Here is a 21,208-nt window from a genome sequence, read left to right on the forward strand (position 1 = left end):
AGGGAAAAGTGGCCGGCTCATTCGTATTGCATTTTGGGTTGACCTCTTTTTAAAGTATCATTTAAAGGGATTTTATTTTTCAAATCTAGGCACGTTTGTAATTTGATTAACTTGACAGCGGTAGTGCTGAGGGGAAGTTATTTCCAGACGGACAGAAGCTAGTTCCGGTTGTCCGTATGTCAAAACCCCCCCGCCTGGAAATGTCATGTTTATTTCGAGAGCGGAAGAAATGATATATTATTACAGCAGAGTAACATGAATTCGAGCTGTTATTTTAAGACGTCATACAGTGACACACTGTCTATATACAACCAACAAACACTGCAGAAATGTTTCGCGGTTTTACAACGACAAAATTAAAAGGTCGTGACTGACACCTGAGCACTCAGTGTATTGACAACACAGTAAGTAAACGGGGCTGTAGTTGAAACCAGGAACTGTCCTTGCAGGTTGACGTATGCCACGAGTTGCTCGTTTATGAATTAGTTTGTCTGAATGAGAAGAACCGACTCTTTCACGACGCGGAGATTGTTCTCTGTTCGTGTTCAAGATGTGGAGGGCAGGTCGTGTCCTCCGCGTGAGGCTAGTGAGCAGAGGAGCCGCCAGACTCTGTTCGAGTAATCCACCAAACACTTCACCATCCTCTAAATCTCCTCCTCGGGTCCAAGCTGAGAAGCAGAGGCGTAGACGAGAGCGGGAACAGGCCATACTGTCAAGTCAGCACAGTGTAAGTAGGAAAGTAAACCCTGCAGATACTTCCACCCAAGAAACATGGAATCTATAAACCCTGAAGCACCTCAGCATCCAAATTTAATCCTGAAATTATATCAGAGAATAATTCTATTTGATTCCGTAATCACCTGTTAAAGCTAAAGTTCAGGCGAAAAATCGGGAGGTGATGTTGGGTTCAGACATGGGCACCATAACAGGGTCCTCCTACAGTTGGTGGTGTTTTATTGTGCACCCAAAGTTCCATCACTTCTCTCCTATTAACCAGATAAAGGTTCAAAGGTTCAAAGGCTTTATTGTCATATGCAGAAATAACAACTTATCAATGCAATGACATTCTTAGTTCTGTTGTCTCTGCCCGGTGCCGTCAGTTATTAAAACAAAATATATAAATACAAAAGCCAGAAACATCCAAAGAAAAATGGAAACATTTAATTATGTATACATATATGTACTGGAAACTAAGTTTGAATCATAAATATAAGGGATAAGAGATAAACAGCTGAGGTAGCTAAAGGTGATTTTTAGTGGCTTGGAGATGTTAGTCTTATGGCTTGGGGGTAGAAACTGTCCTTGAGCCTGTAAGTCCTGCATTTCACACTCCTGTACCGTCTGTCAGATGGAAGGAGTGTGAAGAGGTGGTGCTGGGGATGTGTGGGATCTCTGATGGTGCTCCGGGCTCTTCTGAGGACCCTCTGCTGATAGATGTCCTGCAGAGATGGGACGGTCGTTCCAGTGATGTACTGGGCTGATTTGACCACTCTCTGCAGGCGTTTGCGGTCTGTTTGTGTGCTGTTGCCATACCATGCTGTAATTAGCTCTGTCCTTTGTGAAGTTATTTTTGATTAATGGTGGCCATGTTTTTCCACCAATCCTCCTAATTAATAATATAAATTTGTATCTCAGTCTCCCAAGGCTGCAAAATCCAAAAGATTCTATTCAGTTTACTGTTTACATTTTAATATCAAACACTCTAGACAATTGATCTGTTTCGATGTGGATTTTTCTTCCAGCCTGCTGAGGATAAACCAGTAAAATGGACTGAGAAGCAGAGGATCTTGTACACTGCTCCAACTCTTCCTGGCACAAAGAAAGGTGAGTGACCTCTTTTCACTTCTGTTGGATTTTTCCATCAACAGCTACACATTGTGTGTCTCCGTAGACTTAGGCACGTTTTTTTTCCCTTATTCACAGACACCAGCCTGCCATTCCCAACCTCATACAGTCCAGAGTATGTGGAGTCCAGCTGGTATCAGTGGTGGGAGAAAGAAGGATTCTTCAGTCCAGAGCAACATGTCAGGAACTATAACAACACTCTAATGCTGATGTCATTCATTTAAAAAAAGGAATGGCCTTTATATATGAAGTTTATAAATGACAAATCACTCAACATGATTTGTGACTGTAAAAATGGATGACTAGTTAGATCTCAATGTGTGAAACAGAAACGGTTTGCGCTTAAACTTTGTCTGTTTCTCATCTGCTTTCAAACTCAATTATTGTCACGTCCATACAGGAGAGATTACCTCACGCTGTGGATCGGACCTTCTCTCTGTGCATCCCTCCACCAAACGTGACTGGTACTCTGCACCTGGGCCATGCTCTGACTGTAGCTGTAGAAGACGCTCTGGTTCGAAGGTGAACTGCCAACTACATCTGCAGCATGTTGTGTGAAACTGTAAATCTGTTGTCACTTATTCAGAAGTGAGTCCCATTGGGAGTGCTGTCTGTGGACGTAGCAGTAATATATCAATTTATAATCCACCAGGAAAAGGATGCAGGGCTACAGAGTGCTTTGGGTTCCAGGATGTGACCATGCAGGTATTGCAACACAGGTATGACAACTCCCTCTTTTCTTTCTCATTCATGACTATGGAGAATTTAAAGGATAGGTTCATATTTTCAGGAGTCTCCTGCTCCTGCTGTTCCTACCGGCCTGGAGAAGGGTGTTTCCTTTGTCAGTTCTAGTAGAAGTGGTTAGCGACAAATCCACAGTTCATATGATGAAAACCAGATGAGAATCCGCAATATGAAGCATCCGCACTGTGAATTCAGATAAAGTGATTATCTTTAAAGGTTGCAGTCTTTTCAGGACAAAACTCCCTTTTTGTCCACTTTATTAGTGATGTGATGTAGCAATGAGTCACTGTGTTTGGAAGCACAAAAATGGGAATACACCAAAAAGCGAATGCAACTCTGATTTGACTCACTCACATGGCACTCACACATCGGCATTGCATTAATGCTTTACAATGTGCGTGCCTGACAATTTGCCTAACAATATGTTGTGTGCTCAGGACACACAACATAGCTGGTTGTCGAAAAACAACTAGAGCATTGCGCTTCTTTGCTGACCTTGTAGCGATGTAAGCTTGGTTCCCCAGCTGCCTCTGCCTCCTCTCTCCAGCAGGAGCTTTATTTTCTTAAATGTGATTTGATTGGCTGGTGCCTGTGCTGCTTGTTTTAGCTTTTCCCAACTTGTACTACACACAACACAAGCAAAGCAAAGCTATGGATCACAATGCAATATCAGCAATGCATAACGTCATCCCATTCAAAGTAAATGAGCAGCTTACTCTAGAATGCATGGGATGAAGACTGTGGATTTTATCCAACATCACTTACAATGGAAAAGCCTCAGGAGAACTTTTCACAGCAGGAATGATTCTAGCAATCAATAGCAAAATCAACGTTTGGTACATATCTGTAAGAAGGTATTACAATATAATTAAGTGGTAATTTAAGTTTGTCTTCATCTATTCATTACTTCATTCATTCATTTAATGATCTTTATGCATATCTGCTACAGATTCTTGCAAAAACCTTAAGTCTTTGTGAAGTGATTGTACTACATTTGACTGAGCCTCTATATGCTGAGGAGTGCTGCAGTGAGGTCTCCATTTCCTGTGTGATAGACTGTGGTGGAGAGAAGACTGCTGAGGGAAGAGGGGAAGCATAGACACGACTTCACCAGGGAGGAGTTTCTACAACAGGTGTGGAAGTGGAAGAATGAGTAAGTCTCCACATTCACTTCATCACTTTTTGTCTGCTATTTGGTCAACGCATAATTTGTTTCATGCATCATCCACCATGTCTCAGCAAAGGAGAAGAGATCTACAGACAGCTGAGGAGCCTCGGTGCTTCTCTGGACTGGAGCAGAGCCTGTTTCACCATGGATCCAGTAAGACAGCGTGCACCCACATCACTATTGTTTTCCACCATGTGACACGTGAAAGTGAGTCAGAAGACTTAGTTATTTTTATTAGAGGGTAATTATCTGTATCAATATATTATTTATAGAGTATAGATACTTTATGTGTTATATATTTAAGTTAATAAACCTCAATCTGCTATTAAGAACTTATATATTACCTTAGCATGATCCTCTTGCATGGCTTAGTATATCGAAGTGTAACATTGGTAGTGACTAGTGATTAATCAACTTTTATAATAATGTTACACTAAGCTGCTCATTAGGTCAGTTTTTACTGTTAATTTGATTTTATCCCAGTGTTTCAGCCGGGCTGTGACTGAGGCCTTCGTCAAGCTGTGCGACTTGGGTCTGATTTATCGCTCAGAGGGTTTGGTCAACTGGAGCTGTGCACTGGAATCTGCCATCTCTGACATAGAGGTGAAACAGCTTCACACACACTATACACTATACACTATACACTATATATATTTATATATATATGTGTGCTCTGTGTGTGTGTGTGTTTGTTATATACAGTATACTGTGGGACCTCAGTAAGTTCATCAAAGAAAGAAAGATTAGCACCATCAAAGCTGGTCGAAATGTCATAATTGAATTTAAGGAAGTTGTGGGACATTCAGGATTTAATAACAGAGAGGCAGCTTGTGATATTTGTTAGGCTTTGTAAGGATCCGTGGGTTCTAACTGCATGTAGAAAGCTGGTATAAGCTGGTGAGTGAACCTTGAGATTCAAGAGTCAAGATTTTTAGGGGTGAAACTACTGTTTCCAAAGTCAAGAATGAACTTTGACACTTAAGTGATGTCCTTTATTTTGAAAGAACATTCTCACATTGCTAAGATAAGTATAGGAAATATTTTCAGTCTTATTGAATTTTTTAACGTGATTCCTAGAAAAGATTTGGATAAGCTTGACAAATACACCGAAGAGTGTCGACCTGTTGCCTCCATCAGAAAATCACAACAAAACCTTTAACCTATTATTTATATTTCCATCTATTATTAAGGTCCATCTCCAATGCCAAAGACAGTTCTATGCCAATAACACAAACAGCAGGAGGAGGTCTTAAAACAAAAATGCCCTGTAATCCTCTTGTCGACACAGCTTTTAGCATTTCTCTTATTTTACCTACTGACTGTACATTGTTACACAAGAATTTTGTTCCGTATTTTGAGCAAATGATACATGTATGTTAACATTAGGTTGTGGATTTGTTGTCAGGTTGACTCAAAGGAGCTGTCTGGGCCGACCATGTTGTCTGTTCCTGGTTATGAAAACAAGGTTGAGTTTGGTACAATGTTTACCTTTGCTTACCCCATAGATGACCACGGTGAGGATTTGTGACTTATTGGAAGTATGACACAAGTTGTGCCTGGACATGGTCTGTTATTTGTTGTACTACGATTTTCCTCTACCTTGTATTTTAGATGAAGAGGTGATGGTGTCCACCACCCGTCCTGAGACTATGCTGGGAGATGTAGCTATTGCTGTTCATCCAGATGATCCTCGTTATCAGGTTAGTACTCAATTCTGACTGAGGTTTGAAAGAAGGTAATGCAGTCTTTGAATCTCATTGAATGTAGACAGGGGTACACCTCTTTAGGGAATATTAATATTAATAAATCTATAAAAATAAGGAAATTGGACATCAAAGGAATATGGCAATATTCATCAGGCTTTTTCAGCCCAAATAGACCAAACTGTACAACATTAATAGGCTGTTATTACCATGCTGCAACATCATTTTTTGGGGTTTGCTGGAAATAATATTGAATTGGGTGTGACGCAAAACCAGAGCAACAATGATATCTCAAAGGGTTAATTAAAGTGTTTACCGCTAGTAGGAAGAAAGAGATAAGCTCGGATGCAAACTTGTACTTTTACTTATATAAATAATATAACAGAAAAAAATTATCAGGTTTCTTGTAAGCAGATAAAGGAGAGAACAGCTTCCTCTTTTTGTTCAGTAATTTAGAGACTGAATGTTATACTTAAACTATAATAGAAGAGTAGCCAGCGTCAGAGCAGACTCTGTGGAGTCGCAGGGTGCAGAACAGCCTTTGTCTTTCTGGTCAAGGCTCACAGATATGAAACACTTATCATCTGAATTACAACCACTAACAGATTTCTCAGTACACAAGTGAACCTGTGGTGTGATAACAATCACTTTGAGTCACATTTAAATCCAAATATTTTATTCACTTTTTCACTTTTATATTATTGTGTCAATATATACTCACATAGACACACAAATACTCAAATGCACTTTATTTTGTTGTTTTAGCCTGAATTTAAAAGGTTAACAAGGGAGATGGGCTGCAAGTTAACTTCAGCAACATGTTGAATACAAACATTACGTTAACTGCATTGCCCCTCCTTGTATAAGAGTTTATTGCAATTTCCCCAAATGTAAACTAACAAATAAACAATGATTTATATGTACGTGTACATGTATGTAAGGATAAGGGGAGAGGATATGGATCAAATCTACAATGGTCAGTGGTGGAGGAAGTACTCACGATCGACACAATCTTCAGACCCAAGTTCACAAATTTTCAAAATAAGAGCTATATATAGTTTGTGAAGCTGTTTCACCTCTATGTCAGAGATGGCAGATTCCAGTGCACAGCTCCAGTTGACCAAACCCTCTGAGCGATAAATCAGACCCAAGTCCCAAGCAGCTTAGTGTAACATTATTATAAAAGTTCATTAATCAGGACTCACTGCCAATGTTAAACTTTGATATACTAAGCCATGCAAGAGGAGCATGCTAAGGTATAAAGCATTACAGCAACAAAATGAACGTTGTGCTTTTACTTCGAAGACAACTGACCACTGCTGTGGTCTATCAGAGAACGTAGAAGAAGACATGTTCAAGCTATACTGCAGACAAACTGTTAGCATACAGCCCTACACCCACTAAACTTATCATGTGTCCAAATAGTACCAAACTCTGCACTCTTCCCTTGGCAATTTACAAAAGACATGCCAAGTATGAAGTTGATAAGATGAACGGTAGACAGACAGACAGACAGACATTTGTGGAATTAGTAGGTAGATGTCTCATCTCATAGTTGTACTTTATTTTTATACATGACACTCATTAACACAGATGTGCTGTGCTCATATCTCTTTATTTTGTCCACTTTTAGGCTGTTAATGGGAAGCAGTGCAGACACCCCTTCACCAACAGACTCCTGCCCATCATCACTGATTCTATGGTGGACATGGAGCTTGGAACAGGTGATAGCAACACTCCCTTTGATTCAGCGTCGTCAAAACAGCTTGTCCATTATGTGGATTTGTTCATGTTATTTTGTCCATCCCTGGACATGCTGCATGAATGCTGCTGCTCTCATATTATCTGAGCTGCTTGTGTCCAACTGTCTGTGTTGCATAGGTGCAGTGAAGGTGACACCTGCTCATGACCACAGTGACTTCCTGCTGTCACAGAGGCATTCACTGCCACGCCTCACTGTCATTCGAGGAGATGGCACCATGACACCCCCCTGTGGCCAGTGGCTGGAGGTGCGTGGACCCCACTGTTATTATCATGTCAATACCATATGAAGTCTTTGAGGAGATGTGATTACTGAGGGATCTGCAACTTACAAAATACAGGCAATGTTGTTCCTGTGGTCAGTGGTAGTATATGCACTGACTACGTTTGTGTTGCTATGTGTCCTTTAAGGGAGTGAAGCGTTTTGATGCCAGGCAGTTTGTTGTGGATGCACTGGTTGAGAGGAAGCTTTTCAGAGGAAAGAAGAGTCATGCCATGACTTTACCCGTCTGCAGGTAGAGGAAAATCCACACATACACCAGACTTTCCTTGTGTGTGCTTCATACAGAAGTGTGTAGCTTAACACTTCTTCACAAAAGGCAGCCTGTCCAGTCAGTGAGTTTCCAGCATTTCTTGTCTTTAACATCTAGAAAGGGTCGATAACACTGCAGCATGACTGCAGTCTGTTTGTGGGGGGATGCAATGAAAATTGCACATGCTCTGTTGACCTCTGTACAAAGGATGAGCACGGCTTTTTTTCAGGCTCTTTTTTTTGCCAGGATAATTTTCTATTTTGTGGATTCTCTCATTTGACTTGTCACAGCCGTTCAGGAGACATCATTGAACCTCTTCTAAAGAAGCAGTGGTTCGTCCATTGTGATCAAATGGCTAAAAAAGCTGTACAGGTAGGTTGGGAGCTGTGAGCTGTAGATATATATGTCAACTTTCATATCTATAAGAGTTTTTAGTTGTATCACATACATATATCACATACTGTACTTTCAAGTACCCATGTCAGGCTCCATCATGTTAACAGAATGAAGAATTTAGTAGCTAAGTGAAATCATCTCACTCTTGAACTCTCTGACAACATTTATTTAACACTTACACGTGACTTTGTGGTTTGCTATCAGGCAGTGGAGGACGGACAGCTGCAAATCATCCCTGACTTCTACACCAAGACCTGGAAGACGTGGCTGTCCAACATCAGGTAAACAGTTCTGACCTTTGCCTTGGACAAACTGAATGAGTGTGTACATTGTTACTGGTCGGACATGTGCATGAAATGACACCACTCTAATGATGAATGAGCTTTTGTTTCAATACATGGGTTCCTAACAATATCCCACTGTTTCCTTTGCAGTGATTGGTGCATTTCCAGGCAGCTTTGGTGGGGTCATCAGATCCCTGCTTACCAAGTGGAGCTTCCCAATTGTACTGACACAAAAGAGGTTTGGTCTTTGCATCGTTTATGTTTAGAATAATTGATTTTAAATAGATAGAAGAATAGACAGAGAGAGAGAGAGAGAATTTTCCCAGTGATGTTGTTTGGTGTGTGTGTTAATTGTTGTAGGAGCGGTGGGTTTGGGGACGGAGCGAGGATGAAGCGCGACAGAGAGCTGCTATCAGATATGGAGTGCGTCCGGAGGCCGTCACTTTGACTCAAGGTGATTCACCAGTCTTACGTGTGTCACTGAATCTGTCATGGTGCTGTATCAGCTGATGAAAACCTTACTCTACCCCTCACCTTCTGAAGGGGAAACAAAACAGTTTTCAGTGTTTTTTACACATGTTAATGCTGCTAACAGTGCTACTGCTTATGCTATTGGTTTTACCACAGCTACGAACACTTTTTGTACCACCACGACTCTACCAGAGGCTAAACACCGCTTTGACACAGCTTATTTTAAAAGGCCATTTTAGCTGAACTCAGATAAATCAGTGTATCAGCCAATAAGTAACAAAACAAATTCACAGAAATACAAAGCATATGTTTGAGGTCATATTAAAACTACATAGATTTACAGAAAACACCGATATATAGAAGTAAGTGACTGACAACATTAAAATGAAGTCATGTAATTTACATGAAATCAAAATTATAAACTTTATCAACAAATCCTCTAGTATCCTCCTAAAAATAACACCATGTCACCACGTCATCAAATAGGCATATAATGTGTAAACTAAACTTAAAATTGAAATAAGACATTTATTCATTTATATCCACATATATTCATAAATTGATATATATTTTTTTCATTTGATTTTATTCTTTCAATATAGTAATGCCAAAATGTATAGGCTGTGCATACGAACCCTTTTTGTCGTTACATTACTAGGCTTGTGATTGAGGTCTGGTATTCTGGTCCTACTCTGATACAAATGACATTCATGTAAATACACACATGTATTTCTTTGTTTCTTACATCCACAGACCCTGATGTCTTGGATACGTGGTTCTCCTCAGGCCTGTTTCCCTTCGCCATGCTTGGCTGGCCAGAACAGGTACACTTCCCCCAGCCACCTAATTTATTCAGTAAACATCCCCATACATTGTAATACATGTATTTTAATTATGAATCGTTTTGTAGAGGGGGTTGGTGGGTGCCATGCTGTAAACCAACAAATGTGTCCCCTTGACAACCTGTCAGTTCTGCCATTCTCTCTCAGCCACCCCCACACAGAGAGTGCTGCTTGTGCAGACAGATAATTTGTGTGTGCAGGTGTACTTCCTATAGTTAGTGCTGCTGTCTAAATAGCAGGATCTGCATTTTATTGTTAAACATTGAAACTGCCTGCGAGATTTGTGAGGGCATGACACAAAGCAAAGCAGGAGGAGCAGGGAGATGATCGGAGATGGCTCAATCTTACCCACAGGCAGGCAGAATGCACTATAAGCTCAGTATACTACTGTCACTGTGTGCTCATGCAACAAGCATATCCTTCTCTACTGAAGCATTATGTGAGGGGACCCCCATCACCCCTTCCCATGAGAATCAACAAAACGCCTACTGATTATACCCCGCACTTCACTTCCCACAGACCACTGACCTTCAGCACTACTACCCCATCTCTATTCTGGAGACAGGCAATGACCTCATCTTCTTCTGGGTGGCAAGAATGGTAATGCTGGGCACAGAGCTGACTGGACAACTGCCCTTCAAGCAGGTACTTAGTTCATAAAACCTCAACACAAAACTACATGCAAACTCTTTTGTTGAATCCCAGTCTCAGCCAACGCTATCGTTTTCCTCTGTTCGTTTTCCTCAGGTGCTGTTTCACTCTCTGGTGAGAGATAATCATGGAAGAAAAATGAGTAAATCTCTTGGAAATGTCATCGACCCATTAGATGTAATTCATGGAGTGTCTCTGGAGGTAGGTAGCATGTGGATTTAGCTCAGGAGCCATATTACTATAAATGAATTGATATTTGTCACACTTGTCAGCAGGAGATTCATTCAGATGTTAGAGACGTCCTCAACACACCCACTTGCTTGCAATGAATCCTCCTGTGGATCTCATGCTGTGTTCTTACATGAGCTCATTCGGACTTCATCCGGACTTTATATACTAAAGAGCCAGCCGGAAAAATTCCACAGAAAGGAGGCTCTCACTTAGACATTTGTGTTCACACATATAGCTCTCTGAAGTTCAGTGCATGTCTGAAAGCAGCTTGACTGTGTGGCAATGCAAAGGTCATTTGCGTATATGTATCTGAGATTGTTCTGGTACTGCAGCTGGTCATGGTTGTGTAGATGTTGAAATAAGTTGGAGCCAGCACTGAGCCCATGGGAGTCTCTTGTTCTGGACCCTCCATCTACTTTGTCTGCCATCCATTTCCACAAAGAATTGGAAATTGAAAACCAGCGACTTTATAATGTGGACTATCTTGTAGTTCTGGACCATTCTGGCTACCTTCAAGAGAAGTGCCCTGTGATCCACTGTGTTGTACGCAGCTGTGAACTGTGACAAAGACTGCGCAATTTATTTGCTTGGTCTCAAATCCGTCCACGATGTGTTGTGCCAGGCTAAGTACCTGACTGCAGCGGGATCAGCTTGGTCTACTGAGAGGTGTTCTTCAACAGTTTGAAGTAGACGGAATAGGATTATGCGTTCATATATTGTACATGATACATTATAAGGATATTGGCTGATAACTTTTGGGAGATGCTGGGTCAGTAAATCCATCACCTTTGCTTTTTTCTATATCTTTGGGATTTGGTAGACTATCGCACAGGTGTTTAATAACAACAGGAGCCAACCTTTAGTTTTATCCCCAAAATGTGAGGTGTTTCATTGCCGCATTCAGTTCTTCTAAGGTGAACAGTTCAAAGTTTCTGTCACAGTTTTGCATGATGTGGCCCAGTCCTGTTTCCTTTTCTTTAGATATCCCCTTTCTTTATTGTTAGGCTTTCCATTCAGCAGCAGTTATTGTGCTACTTCTTTGCCGGTAATGGCAGCTATTCTTCTCTGTTCCTTTTCAGAGTTCAACTTTTTGATAGTTGCCCAGGCTTATTTTGCTTTTAAGAGTCAAATCTATGCTGGATTGGTTATATCCACTAAGGATGATGCACTCTGGAAGGATGCATTATCCTTTGGGTCATGAAGAATCGTGAGGTCGTGGGTCAGGGCCCATACCTCCACTGCTACCCCAGACGGTATTGTGGCTGTTAAAGTCACTACAACAAGGCACTCATTTATTTTGCATCAAAAACACTGGACTTTTGAAAAAGATACATTTATAACTTCCATTCTCAGACGTAGGAGCTGATGAAAAGTGAAGGGAGCTTATATTCTCTGGGATATGAGAAGAGTAATGCTGTCAGAGGGCTGATAAGTTGCAAAGTTACAGTGTAGCTGATAGTTGTGAATAGGTAACAGCCCATTTAGACTGATGTCTGGTGCGTTTTCCTCAAAAGTCATTCTGCTGTGAATCACATTCCCTTATATTTGTTTTTCCTCCAAGAGACTTCAGGAGAAAGTGATGGAAGGGAACCTTGACCCCAGGGAGCAGCTGGTTGCCATAGAAGCACAGGTCAGCTCTTCTCTCTCCTTATCTGAATGTGTTTCTAGCTGACTGAGCACACTCATTACTTCCTCACTTATCTGTCTGCTACATCTTCTTCCCCACAGAGGAAGGACTTCCCTAAGGGGATCCCTCAGTGTGGAACGGACGCTCTGAGATTCGCCCTTTGCTCACACAAGATGCAGGGTGAGTGACTCTCTGCTCTGTCAAAAGAGACCATTTGTCAGAGAGAATGAATGTGTGGAGCTGTGTGAATGTGAAACACTGTTGCAGGAAAAGAAGATGGGATACAACTTTAACTAGACTGAAAGAGCGAGATAAGTTGTGAGGGACTGTAGTGAAGAGCTGACAGGACTACTGATTGGTTTGCCCAAATCTTTTTCATTCGCTGGTTGTCTGTTACCTTTGGCAAGAGATCTGCAATGCGTCTCCTTAAAAGTTGGAGTAACAGATTATGTATTTGAAGGCTCATCTGCTGCTAAAACACTGCACAACAGTTTATAATACTCACAGAGGACATAAATTCTGGAAAGTTATCACTGCAGCATTGAATTTATTATTAATGGTGATGTTTGCCTTGCAAACATCACCATTAATAATAAATAAATTGTTAATAAATTGTTAATAACAAAGCAATCCACCAGGATTCACACGCTTGTTATTGGCTAACAGCATCGCACTGGAAAACCTTGTATTGTATTGTGGCAAAAGTTAAGCCAGGACCAATTTTAGGGGTGCTGAAGAGGTGCAGGTGATAATGCGTTTCTTTGCTAGCATCCCGTAATTAGTAAATTTATCTCCAAGATGAAATCCTCCACTTTCATTTTAGGTACTATCCCAAATAAGTTTTTAAAAGAGGGATTCCCTACTGTTGGTCCTTTTATTTGATTGATTATTAACAACTCTCTGACTGCCAGCATCTTCCCAAATTGTTTCAAACACGCAATCATTCAACCGCTACTGAAAAAAAACCCAATCTGGACCCTTTACTACACAGCAATTACAGACCTATTTCTAAATTATCGTTTTTATCTAAGGTGCTCCAGAAAATAATCTCAAACCAATTAATCTCTTTCATGAATAATAATTATATTTTTTAGCAGTTCTCAGTCAGGTTTTAAGGCTGAAGGCCCCTTTGAAGGTCTCCAGCAACCTACTTTTAACAGCAGATAGAGGTACAAGCATTTTAGACTTAAGTGCTGCCTTCGAGCACACAGTGAGATCAGAGGAGCGTTAATGTGAAGCCGGTAAGTGACTTTGTTGAAGAACATTGGAAACAAACAGTGAAAATACAGAGTTTCTCTCTGGTCCACAGCTGCACAATGATCAGAAGGTTGTTTTGTACCGAGCTGGAGTTATCGTGTCCTCCTCCACTCTCCTGCTGACCTGCTCTCACTTTAATTAATAAACACTCATCAGTTATTAGGACCTGATCAGTACATGAAGTAACTTAGTGTTTGTTTAAATCGCTCCCACTCCTCCTGTGATGGGAGTGTTATTGTTCAGTGAGGGTTTCACAGTCACAGCCTGGACTTCTGCCTCTGTCGTTTGCACACAATGCTATTTAACAATTTTTTTAATGATCTGTTGTTACAAACTTGATCAAACTGAAAAAGTGCACTTTAACTTATATGGTTTTGAATTATCTTTCTCAAGGATTCTTGTTGAATGCACTTTTTTGTTGCTTTGAGCTCTGTTTTTTTTAAGGGTCTTTGAGAACTAGGCAACAGAAGGAAGGCCTACCTTATTTATTTTAATTTCTTAAAATCTTATGAGTGCAGCAGCCAAGTTTGCTACTTACTTGATTGTGATTTTGCTCTTTCTGCATGTACATAAAAAAAAAGAAGTGTCTACTTGAATCATCATACTGGTGAAATATGTGCATCAAAGGGTTGAATTTAACATTTGTACAGTGATTTAGAGGAGATTTCAAAATATGGAGATATATATCGTGTATCATGAGATAGCCAAAAACTATCGCAATGTTGATTTTAGGCCATATCGTCCAGCCCTAGATGACTCTCAGTTATATGTCCCTCTTCAGTCCAGAAACTCTAGTAGTTTAGACAATCTCCTTACCTGCCTAAAGGATGTCAAATGCTGGATGTCGCAAAACTTTTAAAACTTGAATGATGAGAAATCGGAGATCATAGCCATTGGCTTAACAAACTCCATCATCCAGGTTCACAGCAAACTCGGCTCCCTCTCTTAAAATATGAAGCAGGCAGCTAGAAATCTTTTTTGTGATATTTGATGCAGACCTCTGTTTTGTTGCTCAAGTGAGGAATGCTGTTCAGTCTTGCTTCTATCAGCTCAAAATAATCTCTAGTTTCCGGCTATTTGCATAGTTTTATACATGCTTTAATTTTTCTTGCATGGACTACTGTAATGCACTTTATGCTTCGTATCGGTGAAAGCTCCATTCATCGACTCCAACTGTGGCAAAACGCTGCTGCCCGAAAGAAATATGAACACATGACTCCTGTGGTGGCCCACCTACACTGGCTGCCTGTTTTTTTTCGGATTGATATAGACATTTTATTATCACTTTTAAAGCGTTAAATGGACTTGCTACAAATTACTTAAAAGATCTATTGACTCCTTGTGTGCCCGGGCGCTCTCTGAGATCAGTGGACGCAGCTCTACTTGTTGTTCCCAGATCCCGGCTTATGACTAATGGTGATCGGGGCTTTGCCGTTCGAGCCTTCCGACTGTGAAACACTCAATCTATTGAAACCAGACAGGCAATCATTAACATCATTTAAGTCTCTTTATCGCTAAGCATGTATAAATAGTTGCAGGATTTTATCTTTTCACTCTTGAAATTTTACTATTTTAACTGTTTTTATGTTGTTGATCCATCTGTTGTTTGTATTGTGGTTTTTATTGCTGTTTTTATTGTTGACTCATGTCCTTTCTTCTCCCACTAGTAACTATTCACCATAAAAGCAAAGTTACCTTCACGCTGTGTGTTTGTCTGTCTCTTATCAGGAGAAGACATCAGTTTGTCCGTCTCTCAGGTACTGAGCTGCAGGCACTTTTGCAACAAAATGTGGCAAACGCTAAGATTCACACTGGGAGTGCTGGGTCACATTACAGCCCCAGTGGCATCCCTGGAAGAGGTACGGCACAGAACCCATGAAAGCCATAATGTTTGTTTAGGTTGTGCTTTTATTTTGATGGATGTATATACTGACAGCCTCAGCATTCAAGTTATAATTACAAGTGGGGAACTTGAATGTGTTTAGCTCTTAATGAAGCTGTTGGTTGGTGTATTTGGCCTTTGGACAGAGCCAGACAAGCTGCTTTTCGCTGCTTTTAGTTTTTTTACAAAGCTAGGCTGACTGCTTCATACTTACCACACAGACATTAGATCAATATAATCTGATAACCTTACACTCAACCAACTTTCCCAAATGTTGATCAGTTTCTTTAAGAAAGTATAGAGAACATACCAAAATGTGATAGGTTCCGTCCATACTATGGAAACCCAGGCCACATAAGTGTTGTTCTGTTCTTGGTTAACTTTAAATTTTAAGAATAGCTCCTACTGTTGTGTGTTCCCATAATTTATCAGTTGTAACTGCTCATGTTTGGACTTATGTCAAAATTTAACTGAATGAGAAAAGTGAAATCTGTGAATCCAACATTGAGTTTCTACACTAACATAAAAATGGAGACCTAAGGTGAAGCTCTGCTCTGAAATGAGAAATCTGTAAAGTTAATCTCAAAGATTACCTGAATACACTTTGTAATTGTTTTCTGTGTTTTACAGTTATCCCTTTTTCCAATTTTCAGACAACTCCTCTGAGCAGCATGGACCGGTGGATTTGCTCCAGACTCTACAGCACAGTGTTACAGTGTGAGCAGGCTTTTGAAGCCTATGAGTTACACACTGTCACATCTGCCTTGTACTCCTTCTGGGTCCACAGCCTGTGTGATGTCTACATGGTGAGGAGCAGTATGTCTACACTTAAATGTCATTGTGATTTTTGCTGTAATCTACTTGCTGTCTTAAATGAGAGATGAGACAGCACCTGAAAACACATATCACATGAATGAGGAACAGCAATTGTGAAAAGTAAGAGCAGGGATTTCTTTTCTTGGACTTATGAGGTGGAACTATCACTGACAGTAACTGTTTCTACATTCACCACTGGTAGTCCAGTCGCAACACTGTCCTGTCCAAAATGCAAACTTGCAGTTTTCAATAACACAGGGCAAGCAGGGTTTCCAAACATGTTAGTTTTAGGAGCTTGAAAACTCTTGAGTCTTGAGCACCAGGAGTAGACTAAACGTATTTGTGTAGATGCAACAATGCACTATTTATATTTATTCATGGAAACAGGGTGGCTAAATTACATGGTATCAAAGACTGATGTAAACAGATTAAGGTAAACAACGCTGGTATTTTAGTGAAGCTGACAGTAGTTTTCTCAGTATCGAAGTGGAAGTATCTGCTGTTTGTAATTTCCTTGGCTGTGTCTGTATTACAGGAGCATGTGAAGCCTGTGTTGGTCCAGGATGAGGGGGCAGTGGTCCAGCCTGACACAGAGGGAAGTGACAGCACGAGGCATGTGGCCACCAGTGTCCTCTACCACTGTGTGTCTGTGTCTCTAGCCTTGCTCTCCCCCTTCATGCCCTTCATCACTGAGGAGCTGTGGCAGAGACTCCAGCCGTTCAGACATGGAGCTGCTTCCCAGACCAGCCTGTCTTTACAACCATACCCTTGCTCCTCTCAGCTGGTAGGACCACAACCATCAAACCTCCTCATCCACATTAAGAAACAAACATGAAACAAATATTCTCTCATGTTTTTTTTAACCTATATTTGATATTTTTAACCTTTTACATTTTTTACAGTGGCTGAGGTACATTTCTTAGTACTGGATAGAAATAGAAATTAAAAATACTTTAAAAGTGCTATGAAAGGTATATTAAAAACACAGCATGTCACATCCAAACAGACATATTTAAAAGACACTTTTATAAAACACACAACAAAATATAATTGATTGATAAAAAGTTGGCATCACAAGGAGTGACTGTCTTCACAAGGAGTGATGGTCTTTTTACTGATTAAGATATTTTATGGGAATAGGGGCAAATGATTTCCTGTAGATGTTTTTCTTGCACTGGGGACTTAGTACCTTTGCCCCGAGGCCAGGAGCTGGCTGTGGTCATCTAGGATTTTCGTACTTAAGCGTTGTACACAGCTGCCACAGGTCGCGGACAACGTCGCACCAACGGAAACAGAATTTACTTTTCAAAAACTCTTCACACAGTTAGCACAACAGCAGTTAATGCAGACTAAACAGTGCATCACTGTACACTGCTTTGACACAAAAAATCTTTCAAACTTCATCAAATGTTTTCTCAATTAATCACCACCAAAACTCTTTGTATTTACTTGTATTTACTTACATACTTTGTGTTAGCATATGACAATTGACAAAAAGAAACCTGTAACTTGTTGAATAAAAATGGCATCGCATAGAGAAAACAAGAGGGCCTTAAAATGTGTGGTTTTACAGGATTTCAGTTTCAATGACATTTGGCGAATGGACTTCTGATTTTAAATTTAAAACTTCACTTAGTTTGTTTACCTTTCGCGTTAACTGTTGTCTGGGAAAATCCAAAGTGGTCAGCAGTTTCAGAATTTGTTGATTTGATAAATGCATGAAAAAGCAGGTGTACAAGTGTTCCTAATAAAGTGCTGATATACTATCCTTCCCTATTGGTAAATTTGAAGTTATTACTCTGCTAGTTTCCTCTTGTTTACGTGACCATGCTCATTTCTTTGTGTTTAGCTGAAGTGTTGTTTTTTTTACCCTCTCCATCCTCCCAGGCACACTGGCATTTCCCTGAAGAGGAAAGTGCTTTTCTGCTGATTCAGGAAGTGATCCGAACAGCCCGCTCACTACGAGCTCAGTGTGGCATGACCAAAGATAAACCTGCCAGTAAGTTATTTAACCATATTTTAAAAATTACACTTATCTGATGAATTCTCTAAGATTGGCATATAGAAATTCTGTAATGTTTTTATCAAATAAACAAAAATGATAAATCAATATTATTTTCATGTTGCTTGTATGTTGTGTGTTTCAGTGTGGGCAGTGTGCTCACCCAGTCAGGCCCAAGTCCTCCTTCACTTTGGGTCAGCTGTTTGGACTTTAAGCCGGACCTCGTGCCTCCATATCTACTGTCCTCAGGGATCAGACAACCTCCACTCCACTCCTCCACCTGAAGGAAGCCTCATCGGTGTGGTGGACCACTCATGTCAGCTACACCTTCACGTTCAGGTGTGTGCCCACAGCTGCTCATGTTACAGTCAGGCATGCACCCCCACATTTTTATGGTTCCAGCTTCTTAAATGTGAAAATATGCCACTTATCTTTACATTATATCATTGCTAATATCTCTGCATTTTTGGTTTTGTGTGACAAAAATAAATGACTGACTGACCAAAGTTATTTTGAATTATGGAGGGCATTTATAGGCAAAATTTTATATAGAAAACAAGTGAGGGTGTTTTTACATACTTTACAATGTATGCAATGAATAATTCCTCTCCTATAAATGAGGGCAAACTTTGCTTCGTGATGCTGTAGAAAGCTGCCGCCGCTGGATGTGGCCAGACAAAAGTTAGCTTACTTTGGATGAGTTAATATTACTGAGGTTCAATGACAAGCTCTTTGAATCAGAATACATAAAACTGTTTGCATTACAAATATATATTCATTTGGCAATTTATTGGGTAAATCAGAAGCTGCAGCTGATTGTTTTCTTCACTTCAGTGATAATGCTAATGATTTTGCTAATGACTGTTAGCATTGGAACCCCCTATGGCATTGTCCTATGTGATGTTTTACTTTATACATTGTCATATATCAATTTGGTTGACTGTGCAACCCTGCCTGCCATCTGATCCCTAACAATGAGCCCCTTGAATTTTTCCTCTGGTCATCTTTATACAATATCAGAATCAACTGTGGCTGCTCAGCATTTGTATTCATGCCAGAGAGCAGCCACAGAACGTAATTATCAATTGTAGCATGTAGTATACCTATGTGGAAGCATCAAAACAGAATTTTCATTGAAAGGCAAATTGAAAATGCATCCACATTGATGCACATCAGTATTCTGGTATGTTCCACTGTTTAACGTTTTCAAAGTGTTGATGAGGATGTTGATGTGTAACATATAGTATTATATGGTTTCCTCTATCAGAGTGGAGTGAACGTAGAGAAACAGATCCTGCAGCTCTCCCAGCGCAGAGACAAGCTTGTTCCAAAGTTGAAGGAAATTCTCTGCAAAGTCCAATCTCCAAACTTCCTGACCAAGGTTCCTGCTCATGTCAGGCAGAAGGTGGACCATAAGGTGAGCATTGGGCAGTCAGATGCAGGGAAGCTGCTATGGGTTATATGTAGTTGGTCATCATCATGTATTACGCATTTTTGTTGCCTCTTGTTTTCACAATGTGGCGCTGGAGAACAAGCACCAAAACAGCATTATAGTGCTGTTTATCAAGTGCAGAACAGTCTGTGAACATTTTACGTAAATCAAAGGATGATTGTCCTACATGGATTACTTCCTGTTGCCAGCATAAAGATGTTTTCAGGCAGGAACACCAATTAGGATGTGTGCCATAATTTTAGATTGGTGCATAGATGTGTGTGTGTGTGTGTGTGTGTGTGTGTGTGTGTGTGTGTGTGTGTGTGTGTGTGTGTGTGTGTGTGTGTGTGTGTGTGTGTGTGTGTGTGTGTGTGTGTGTGTGTGCGTGTGTGCGCACGCCAGCCAGCCAAATGTAATAGTGAAGAAAAACACAAAATAGATATTTTTTTTAAATAACAAACCAGTGCACTTTGTGCTTTCAGTTGGGGAAAACAGAGCTTAGCCAGAACATTAAGCACATTGGTCCCTCAGTAAGTGGGGCCAGCTGATAATATCTAGCTGAACGGAATTTACTAAAATTTCATAAAGGATTGGGCATCCAATGGGATGCGATGGGGAATGAGGGCTCTTCCAATGCATCAGAAAGACTCGCTTCGTGAGGAATGTCAGAAAGTTCAGTATTTTACTGTAGTTTCACACTATGATGTTGTCTAATTATATACTAGCAAGCATGAAAAAACGAATGTGATAAACATTGTAGCTCGACTTTGTGTTCAGATGTCCGCCTTGCAACAGGAACTGAAAACCATTGAGGACCAGCTGAAGATGCTGCAAGAGAATCAAACAACAGAATAACTGCAGCCACCAGGCGTTACACTGTGAACTGCTGGACGTCAGAACTGATGAACTTGAATTGTTCATAATGTTTTCTGAACTTGAGATCTCTACTCTGCTTGACTGAATGAGACATTGTATCATATATTTAATGTTGTTCATATAATAAACCTAATCTCACTGTCAAACTATGGCACTGCAGTTTTTCACCACATAAAGGCTTCACAAAGCTGAGCAGGTTGCAAAGTTTAATTCTGTTTAGGTTGCGATGCTGACGGCAAATTTTACACAACATCCATCCATTGAAATTGTTTCCATCAGGACTTATCGAATGCATATTCATGACTTTACCAATGTTAGGTTAAGATGAGAACACACAAAATGCTGATGATTCTCAGTCATCCAGGTCATGGTATATCCAAGTGCTAAAAAACAGGTCAACTGGACTTGGTTGAGTTTCTTGAAGACGTTTCAACTCAAATCCAAGAGGCTTCTTCAGTTCTAACTGTCTGCTGGGAGTCCCAGGTATTTAACTTTTAGGGCTGTTGAGGTTACCTGAGAGGCTGAACCCACCATGCTATTGGTTTCTTTGTGGCTTCCTTCACTCCTCTTTCAAACCATCTTTCTTCATGGCCAAAATGTGGACATTGTTGTCTTCAGATGAATGTCCCTTGTCCTTAAGATGTAGGTGGACTGCTGAGTCCTGACCTGAGGAGCTGGCTCTCCTGT

General features: G+C 40.4%; 1 protein-coding gene across 1 annotated transcript; it reads left to right on the forward strand.

Moving 5' to 3' along the window:
* Nucleotides 1-144: 144 nt before the first annotated feature.
* vars2 (valyl-tRNA synthetase 2, mitochondrial) lies at nt 145-20,805 on the forward strand. Its single transcript, XM_034601133.1, has 31 exons — nt 145-727; nt 1,743-1,824; nt 1,924-2,024; nt 2,246-2,367; nt 2,498-2,564; nt 3,645-3,742; nt 3,829-3,910; nt 4,241-4,360; nt 5,163-5,271; nt 5,369-5,457; nt 7,094-7,184; nt 7,342-7,469; nt 7,633-7,736; nt 8,045-8,126; nt 8,355-8,431; nt 8,585-8,672; nt 8,795-8,888; nt 9,659-9,729; nt 10,267-10,392; nt 10,495-10,599; nt 12,191-12,259; nt 12,358-12,436; nt 15,242-15,372; nt 16,049-16,201; nt 16,747-16,995; nt 18,099-18,210; nt 18,359-18,552; nt 19,481-19,630; nt 20,423-20,490; nt 20,527-20,575; nt 20,612-20,805. The coding sequence occupies exons 1-30, from the start codon at nt 551-553 to the stop codon at nt 20,546-20,548; spliced, it is 3,240 nt and encodes a 1,079-aa protein (XP_034457024.1). The 5' UTR covers nt 145-550; the 3' UTR covers nt 20,549-20,575; nt 20,612-20,805.
* The last annotated feature ends 403 nt before the right edge of the window (nt 20,806-21,208 follow it).

This window comes from Hippoglossus hippoglossus, chromosome 11 (genome assembly GCF_009819705.1).
Source record: "Hippoglossus hippoglossus isolate fHipHip1 chromosome 11, fHipHip1.pri, whole genome shotgun sequence".
Lineage (NCBI taxonomy): Eukaryota > Metazoa > Chordata > Actinopteri > Pleuronectiformes > Pleuronectidae > Hippoglossus > Hippoglossus hippoglossus.